Source organism: Lonchura striata, chromosome 34 (assembly GCF_050655825.1).
Source record: "Lonchura striata isolate lonStrDom1 chromosome 34, ASM5065582v1, whole genome shotgun sequence".
In the NCBI taxonomy this organism is placed as follows: domain Eukaryota; kingdom Metazoa; phylum Chordata; class Aves; order Passeriformes; family Estrildidae; genus Lonchura; species Lonchura striata.
In genome coordinates, this window is record NC_140736.1 from 4080115 (window position 1) to 4089862 (window position 9748).

Genomic DNA, 9748 nt, shown 5'->3' on the forward strand with positions numbered 1-9748 from the left:
TGGAATTTCGGGGGAATTTTGGGGGAATTTCGGGTGAATTTTGGGGGAATTTTTGTGGAATTTTGGGGGAATTTTCGGGGGAATTTCGGGGGGATTTCGGGGGAATTTTTGGTGGAATTTTGGGGGAATTTGGGGTTTTTTGGCCGCTGATTTTTCCAGGGGGGAGAACAAAAGCGGGGCGGAAGCGCTGAACGCCGCGAGCCGCGCGCTCTGGCCCGGCCCCGCCTCTTCCCTCCCGTTTTGGGGCCGATTCCGGGGAAAATTTGCGAAAAATTTGGGGGAAATTTGGGGGAAATTTGGGCATTTTCGGCTCCTCCCGGAACCAAGACGCCCCGGAACCTTCGGGCGCAGCCGCTGCTTCCCTCAGCGGAAGTGACGTCAAAGAGCGCCGGACGCGCTCCCTGAAGCGCCGCCGGTGTCGCAGCGAAACGGGCCCGGGCGGGAGCGCGGGGAAGTTCGGGGGCTCCCGGGCGGGATTTTGGGGTCCCGGGGTGGATTTTGGGGCTCCCGGGCGGGATTTTGGGGGTCCCGGGGCGGATTTTGGGGTCCCGGGGCGGATTTTGGGGGTCCCGGGTGGATTTTGGGGGTCCCGGGGCGGATTTTTGGGGGTCCCGGGGGGATTTTGGGGTCCCGGGGGGATTTTGGGGTCCAGGGGTGGATTTTGGGGGTCCCGGGGCGGATTTTGGGGTCCCTGGGGGAATTTTGGGGGTCCCGGGGGGATTTTGGGGCGGTTTGGGGCTCCCGGGAGCCGCTGGGGGCGATTGGGGCCGCGGGGATTTGGGGGATTTTGGGGTCCCCGAAAGAAGATTTGGGGATTTTTGGGGTCCCTGAGGGGATTTTGGGGGGATTTTGGGGGGATTTTGGGGTCCCTAAAGGAATTTTGGGGTCCCTGAGGGGATTTTCGGGAATTTTGGGGTCCCTGAAGAAATTTTGGAGTCCCTGCGAGGATTTGGGGGGATTTTGGGGTCCCTGAGGGAATTTTGGGGTCCCTGAAAGAATTTTGGGGGATTTTTGGGGTCCCTGGGGGAATTTTGGGGTCCCTGGAAAAAATTTGGGGTCCCTGAGGCGATTTTGGGGATTTTTGGGGTCCCTGAAGGAATTTTGGGATCCCTGAGAGAATTTGGGGGATTTTTGGGGTCCCTGGAAGAATTTTGGGGTCCCTGAAGGGATTTTAGGGAATTTTGGGGTCCCTGAGGGGATTTGGGACCCCTCCCCCCCATTTTGGCCCCTCCCCCATTTTTAGGGACCCCTCCCCAAATTTTGAGACCCCTGCCCCAAATTTTGGCCCCTCCCCCCCATTTTGGCCCCTCCCCCAAATTTCAGGGACCCCTCCCCCATTTTTAGGGACCCCTCCCCCCAAATTTTGACCCTCCCCCAATTCTGGCCCCGCCCCCATGGAGCCCCCGCGCTGCCCCTCCCCCCCCCGGGAGCCCCAAATTCCCCGGAATCGGCCCCAAAAATGCGCCCGGAACACCCAGGTCAGGAACCGGCGCTACGCCGCCATGAGGGAGCTGATCCGAGGTACATGATCGGTTATTGATTATTGATTGATTGGTTATTGATAAATAATGCTAAACGATCAATAAATGATCGATAAATTCAGTGGGGATCAATGCAGCCACAGCCAGGTCAGGAACCGGCGCTACGCCGCCATGAGGGAGCTCGTCCGAGGTAAATTATCGATTATTGATTGGTTATTGATTAATTATTGGTTGGTTATTGATTAATTACTGATAAATAATGATAAACAATCAATTAATGATCGATAACTGATCAATAATCAATGGGGATCAATGCAGGCATGGCCAGGTCAGGAGTGGTTGGGCACGGAGGGAATTGATCAGAGGGATCCAATATCAATTAATTATTGATAAATGATCGACAGCTATTGATAAATATCATTAAATATAGATAAATGTTGATAATTATTGATAATTATTGATAAATTATCGAGAAAGGATCAATTTTTCCCCATTTCCCCAACATTGCTCCCAAATTTCCCCAATTTCCCCCAAATTCCCCCCAAATTCTTTGATTTTCACCCAAATCTCCCCAATTTCCTCCCATTTCCCCCCAAATTTCCCCTCATTTTACCCCAATTTCCCCCCAAATTTCCTCCCAATTTGCCCCAAATTTTCCCAAATATCCCCAATTTTCCCCCAAATTTCCCTCAATTTTTCCCAAATTCTTTCCAAATCTCCCCAATTTTCCCCAAATTCCCCCCAATTTTCACACATTTCCCCCAAATTTTCCCCAAATTTCTCCCAATTTTCCCCCAATTTCCCACAAATTTTATCCCAATTCCCTCCAAATCTCCCCAATTTTCCCCCAAATTCCCCCAAATTTTTCCCCCAATTTTCCCCATTTTCTACTCAAATTTCCCACCAAATTCTCCCAAATTTTCCCCAAATCTCCCCAATTTCCCCAAATCTCCCCATTTTTCCCCTGTATTTTCCCAAATTCTCTCCAAATCTCCCCAATTCCCCCAAATTTCTCCAATTTCCCCCCAATTCACCCCAAATTCACCCCCAATTCACCCCAAATTTACCCCAAATTCCTCAATTTTCACCCAAATCTCCCCAATTCCCCCAATTTTCCCCCAAATTTCCTCCCTTTCCCCCCATTTTTCCCCAATTTTTACCCCAAATTTCCCCCCATTTTCCTCCAATTTCAGCCCTAAATTTTTTCCCAAATTCCCCCAATTTCCCCAAAAACTCCCCCCTAATATCCCCCCATTTCCCCCCAAATTTACCCCAAATTTATCCCAATTCCCCCCCATTTTTCCCCAATTTTTCCCCAAATTTTCTTCCAATTTCCCCCCTTTTTCCCCAATTTTCTCCAATTTCCCCCCAATTTTACCGCAGATCTCCCCCAAATTTTCCCCAAATTCACCCAAATTTCTCCCATTTTTCCTTTATTTTTTACCTCAAATTTCCCCCAATTTCACCCCTAAATTTTCCCCAAATCCCCCCAATTTTCCCCCAAATTTCCCCCATTTTTTCCCAATTTCCCCCCAATTCCCCCCAAACCCCCCAAACTCCCCAATTTTCCCAAATTCCCCCTTTTTTCCCCCAATTCAGAGGGCGACTACTTCAGCGAGGAGCGGATGCGGCTCCGCGCCCCGCGGCTCTTCCATCGCTACATCGGCCGCTTCCGGGACATTCCCAGGAAAAATCCCCAAAATCCGCCGGGAATTCCCCAAAATCCGCCGGGAATTCCCCAAAATCCGCCGGGAATTCCCCAAAATCCGCCGGGAATTCCCCAGAATGCCCAGAAGGGGCCGGAAATGGCCCGAAAAGGCCCGAAATTGCCCCAAAAGGAGGCCGGGAAGGAGCTGCGGGAGCTGCTGCTGAGCGCGCTGGAGGAGAGCGCGGGTCGGGATTTTGGGGGGATTTGGGGCGATTTTGGGCAATTTTGGGGGATTTTGGGAGATTTTAGGGGATTTTTGGGGTGATTTTTGGGGCGGTTTGGGGAGGATTTAGGGGATTTTGGGGGGATTTGGGGCGATTTTGGGCAATTTTAGGGGGGGTTTGGGGGATTATTGGAGATTTTAGGGGATTTTTGGGGCGATTTGGGGAGGTTTTAGGGGATTTTGGGGGGATTTGGGGGGAATTTGGGCAATTTTGGGGGGTTTGAGGGGGTTTGGGGCGTTTTTGGGGGAATTTTGGGGGGTTTTGAGGGGGTTTTGGGGCGATTTTGGGAGGTTTTAGGGGATTTTGGGGATGATTTTGGGGGGATATTGAGGGGATTTTGGGGGGATTTGGGATATTTTGGGGGGTTTGAGGGGATTTTGTGGGGGAGTTTTGGGAGGATTTTGGGGGGATTTGGGATGATTTTGGGATGTTTGAGGGGATTTGGGTGAATTTTGGGGGGTTTTGGGAGATTTTGGGGGTTTTTAGGGGATTTTGCAGAGGGATTTGGGGGGGTTTAGGGGGATTTTGGGGGAATTTGGGGATTTTGGTGCAATTTAGGGAGGGGTTTGGGGGAATTTTGGGGATTTTAGGGGATTTTGCAGAGGGATTTTGGGGGGGTTAAGGGGATTTTAGGGGAATTTTGGAGGGTCTGTGGAAATTTTGGGGGGTTTAAGGGGATTTTGGGGAGATTTCGGGGGATTTTGGGAGGTTTTGGGGGATTTTGGGGGGATAATGGGGTTTTAAGGGGATTTTTGGGATTTTGGGATGATTTTGGGGGATTTTGTGAAGGTTTTGGGGCATTTTAAGGACTTTTCAGGGGATTTGGGGAGATTTTGGGGGCATATTGGGGATTTGGGGAGGTTTGAGGGGATTTTGGGGAATTTTGGGATGATTTTGGGGGGATATTTGGGGTTTTAGGGGATTTGGGGCGGGGGTTGGGGGAGGTTTTGGGGGATTTTGGGGAGATTTTGTGAAAGTTTTGGGGCATTTTAGGGGATTTGGGGGTGTTTTTGGGGGATTTTTGTGGCATTTTGGTGTATTTTGAGAATATTTCAGGCAAATCTGGGGGATTTTTGGTGTTTCAAAGATTTCGAGTCGTTTGGGGGCAGTTTTTCGATGGGATTTTTTTCCGTTTAATTGGGATTTTTTTCCGTTTTCCGGTGACTTCCCTGATTTCTTGGGGGGATTTCCGAGGGCGATTTTGGGGATTTTTGGGGCATTTTGGGGATTTCTGCTCCCGCAGGCGCCGAGGATGAGGATGAGGAGGAGGATGATGAGGATGAGGAGGAGGATGAGGATGAGGATGAGGAAGGTCGGCAGCGCGTCCCCGACGCGGCCGAGCGGGAGCTGCTGCGCCTGGAGTTCACCTCGCACATGTACCAGCGCTTCCTGCAGGGGCTGGACAGCGACTTCGACTACAGGTGCCCCAAAATCCCCCGAATTCACCCCAAAACGGCCTCCAAATGGTGAAAATTAAAAAAAACCCCGAGAAAATCCAACAAAAAATGAGCAAAATAGCCCAAAAATCCTCCCGAATCTGCCAGCACTTCCTGTAGGGGCTGGACAGCGACTTTGACTCCAGGTGCACCAAAATCCCCCAAATTCACCCCAAAATGGCCTCAAAATGCTGAAAATTAAAAAAAAACCCCGAGAAAATCCAACAAAAAATGAGCAAAATAGGCCAAAATACCCAAAAAATCCTCCCAGAGGTGCCAGCACTTCCTGCAGGGGCTGGACAGCGACTTTGACTCCAGGTGCCCCAAAATCCCCCGAATTCACCCCAAAACGGCCTCAAAATAGTGAAAATTAAAAAAAAACCCCGAGAAAATCCCACAAAAAATGAGCAAAATAGCCCAAAATAACCCAAAAATCCTCCCGAATCTGCCAGCGCTTCCTGCAGGGGCTGGACAGCGACTTTGACTCCAGGTGCACCAAAATCCCCCGAATTCACCCCAAAACGGCCTCGAAATGCTGAAAATTAAAAAAAAAAAACAAAAAAAAAAACCAAAAAATGAGCAAAATAGCCCAAAAGTCCAGAAAAAAAATCCACAAAAATTCGACAAATCCACAAATAAAATCCCACAAAAATACCCCAAAAAAACCTCTCATAAAAAAACCCAAAACCACTGAAATGGCCCAAAACCCCCGAAAATTCACGAATAAACCACAAAATATTCAAAAAATTTAAAAATCCCGAAGAAATCCATCAAAAAATGACCAAAATAGCCCCAAAATCCACAAAAAAGCCCCCAAAAAATCCACAAAATCACAGGAAAAAAAAAATCAAAAAACCCAAAAAAGTTTCTCAGAATAAACCCAAAAAAACCCAAAAATCACAAATAAACCCCAAAATATTCAAAATGTTTAAAAATCCCAAAGAAATCCGAAAAAAAAAGACCAAAATAGCCCAAAATAGCCCAAAAATCCTCCTGGAGGTGCCAGCGCTTCCTGCAGGGGCTGGACAGTGACTTCGACTCCAGGTGCCCCAAAATCCCCCAAATTCACCCCAAAACGGCCTCGAAATGCTGAAAATTAAAAAAAAAACCGAAAAAATCCCACAAAAAATGAGCAAAATAGCCCAAAAATCCACCAAAAATTGACAAAAATCCCTGAAAACCACAGAATAAAAATCCCCAAAAAAAACCCCAAAAAAGTCTCTCAGAAATAACCCAAAAAACCCCAAAATTCACAAATAAACCCCAAAATATTCAAAATGTTTAAAAATCCCCCAAACCTTCCCAAATATCGTTCAAAAATTCCCAAAAATTTCCCAAAAAGCCCAAAAAAAACCCCAAATCTTCCCAAGTATTGCCCAAAAATTCACCACAAATTCCCAAAAAGTCCCAAAAACCCCTAAATAGCATCCTAAAAATCCCAAATATTGCCCAAAAATTCCCAAAAATTCAAAAAAATTCCGGAATTCCCCAAATCCTCCCAAACCTTCCCAAATAGTGCCCAAAAATTCCCAGAAAATCCCCAAAACCTTCCCAAATATCACCCTAAAAATCCCAAATGTTGCCCCAAAATTCCCAAAAAATTCCCAAAAATTCCCAAAAATTCCCAGAAATCCCCAAAATCTTTCCAAATATCGCCCTGCAAATCCCAAATATCACCCAAAAATTCCCAAAAAGTCCCAAAAAATCCCTGAAATCCCCCCAAAAAAAACCAAAAATTCCCCCAAAAATCGCCCAAACCCCCCAAAACCTTCCCAAATCTCGCCCTAAAAATCCCAAATATCGCCAAAAAACCCCCCAAAAAAACCCCAAATCCCCTAAATCTCGCCCTAAAAATCCCAAAAATTCCCCAAATCCCCCAAACCTTCCCAAATATTGCCCAAAAATTCCCCAAAAATTCCAAAAAAATCCTGGAAATCCCAAAAAAATCCCCCAAACTTTGGCCTATATCGCCCAAAAATTCCCAAAAAATCCCTGAAACCTTCCCAAATCTCACCCTAAAAATCCCAAATATCGCCAAAAAAAACCCCAAAATTCCGGAATTCCCCAAATCCCCCAAACCTTCCCAAATATTGCCCAAAAATTCGCCAAAAATTCCGAAAAAATCCCCCAAATCTCGCTCTAAAAATCCCAAATATCGCTCAAAAATCCCCCAAAAAATCCCCCAAAAATCCCCCAAAAATCCCCAAAAATCCCCAAAATCCCCCCAAAATCCCCAAATCCCCAATCCCAATCCCCCGTTCTCCCGGAATTCCCGTTGCCAGCGCGCTGGAGCAGGAGCCGTGCCGGGAGCCGCCGGAGCTCTGGCGGGACCTGGAGGATCAATACTTCGATCAGGAGGAGCCGGGCCCGGCGCCGCCGCTGCCCTAGGGCCGGGCAGCTCCCACAAATCCCCAAATCCCCGGAATATCCCCCAAAATAGCACCAAAATATCCCCGGAATATCCCCCAAAATATCCCCGGAACGTCCCCAAAATATCCCCGAAAACTTCCCAAAATATCCCCAAAAGATCCCCAGAATATCCCCCAAAAATTCCCAAAATACCTCCAAAATATCCCCAGAATATCCTCAGAATGTCCCCAAAATATCCCCAAAATATTCCCAAAATATCCCCGGAATATCGCCGGAATATCCTCGGAATGTTCCCAAAATATTCCCAAAATATCCCCAAAATATTCCCAAAATATCCCCCAAAACTTCCCAAAATATCCCCAGAATACCCCCCAAAAATTCCCAAAATATCCCCGGAATATCCCCCAAAAATTCCCAAAATATCCCCAAAATATCCCCAGAATATCCTCAGAATGTCCCCAAAATATCCCCAAAATATTCCCAAAATATCCCCGGAATATCCCCCAAAAATTCCCAAAATATCCCCGGAATGTCCCCAAAATATCCCCCAAAAATTCCCAGAATATCCCCAAAATATCCCCGAAACATCCCCAGAACATTCCCAAAATATCCCCCAAAAATTCCCAAAATATCCCCAGAACATTCCCGAAATATCCTCGGAATGTCCCCAAAATATTCCCAAAATATCCCCAAAAATTCCCAAAAAATTCCTCCAAATATCCCCAGAACATTCCCAGAGTATCCCCGGAATATCCCCAAAATATCCACCAAAATTCCCAAAATATCCCCAAATATCCCCAAAAATTCCCCAGAATATCCCCCAAAATATTCCCAAATATCCCCAGAAAATTCCCAAAATATCCCCAAAATATTCCCAAAAATTCGCAAAATATCCCCAAAATATTCCGAGGACATTCCCCAAATATTCCCAAAAAATTCCTCCAAACATCCCCAAAATATCCCCAAAATATCCCCAAATTTTCCCAAAATATCCCCAAATATTCCACAAAAAACCCAAAAAATTCCCAAAATATGCCAAAAAAAAAAAATCCACCAAAAAATGGGAATTTTCTGCTTTTTTGGGGGGAGAAATGGGAATTTTGTGGATCTTTTTGGGGGGAATTTGGGGGTTTGGGGGAAATTTGGGGGGTTTTGGGGAATTTGGGGATTTTTTGGGGATTTGGGGATTTTTGGGGTGAATTTGGGGCAGTTTTGGGGTGGGTTTTGGGTGGATTTTTGGGGTGAATTTGGGGATTTTTGGGGTGGATTTTTAGGGTGAGTTTGGGGTGGATTTTTGGGGTGAATTTGGGGAATTTTGGGGGATTTTAGGAGGATTTGGGCTTTATTTTTGGGGGATTTTTGGGGTGGTTTTTCGGGTATTTTTGGCATTTTTTGGGGTGAATTTTGGCGATTTTAGGAGGATTTGGGGTTTATTTTTTGGGGTGGATTTTGGGGAATTTTAGGAGGATTTGAGGTTTATTTTTTGGGGTGGATTTTTCGGGGTGGATTTTTGGGTATTTTTGGCATTTTTTGGGGGATTTTAGGAGGATTTGGGCTTTATTTTTGGGGGATTTTTGGGGTGGTTTTTCGGGTATTTTTGGCATTTTTTGGGGTGAATTTTGGCGATTTTAGGAGGATTTGGGGTTTATTTTTTGGGGGATTTTTGGGGCGTTTTTTTGGGTATTTTTGGCAATTTTGGGGTGGATTTGGGAGGATTTTAGGAGGATTTGAGGTTTATTTTTTGGGGATTTTTCCTCGATGTTTTTTGGCGCTTTCGGGTCACAAACCAACCAAAAAAAAAAAAATCCAAATTAAATAACATTTATTGCTGCGACGCCGCAGAACTGAGCCGGGATTTTTGGGCGCGACTCGGGGATTTTTGGGGTGAATCTGGGGGTTTTTGGGGCGGACTGGGGGGGTTTGGGGTGAATTTGGGGATTTTTGGGGTGGATTTGGGGTCGTTTTGGGGTGGATTTGGGGTGGGTTTTTGGGTATTTTTGGCAATTTTGGGGTGGATTTTGGGGGATTTTAGGAGGATTTGGGCTTTATTTTTGGGGGATTTTTGGGGTGGTTTTTCGGGTATTTTTGGCATTTTTTGGGGTGAATTTTGGCGATTTTAGGAGGATTTGGGGTTTATTTTTTGGGGTGGATTTTGGGGGATTTTAGGAGGATTTGGGGTTTATTTTTTGGGGTGGATTTTGGGGGATTTTAGGAGGATTTGGGGTTTATTTTTTGGGGTGGATTTTGGGGGATTTTAGGAGGATTTGAGGTTTATTTTTTGGGGATTTTTCAGAGGGGTTTTTGGCGCTTTCGAGTCACAAACCAGCCAAAAAAAAAAAATCCAAATTAAATAACATTTATTGCTGCGACGCCGCAGAACTGAGCCGGGATTTTTGGGCGCGACTCGGGGATTTTTGGGGCGAATTTAGGGGTTTTTTTGGGGCGGACTGGGGGGGTTTTGGGGTGGATTTGGGGTCATTTTGGGGTGGATTTGGGGTGGTTTTTTGGGTATTTTTGGTAATTTTGGGG

At 46.3% G+C, this 9748-nt stretch overlaps 1 protein-coding gene across 1 annotated transcript; it reads left to right on the forward strand.

Moving 5' to 3' along the window:
- Positions 1–1359: 1359 nt before the first annotated feature.
- CCDC97 (coiled-coil domain containing 97) lies at positions 1360–8250 on the forward strand. Its single transcript, XM_085564744.1, has 4 exons — positions 1360–1521; positions 3081–3374; positions 4657–4834; positions 7132–8250. Exons 1-4 carry the CDS (start codon positions 1395–1397, stop codon positions 7235–7237), a joined length of 705 nt encoding a protein of 234 aa, XP_085420870.1. The 5' UTR covers positions 1360–1394; the 3' UTR covers positions 7238–8250.
- The last annotated feature ends 1498 nt before the right edge of the window (positions 8251–9748 follow it).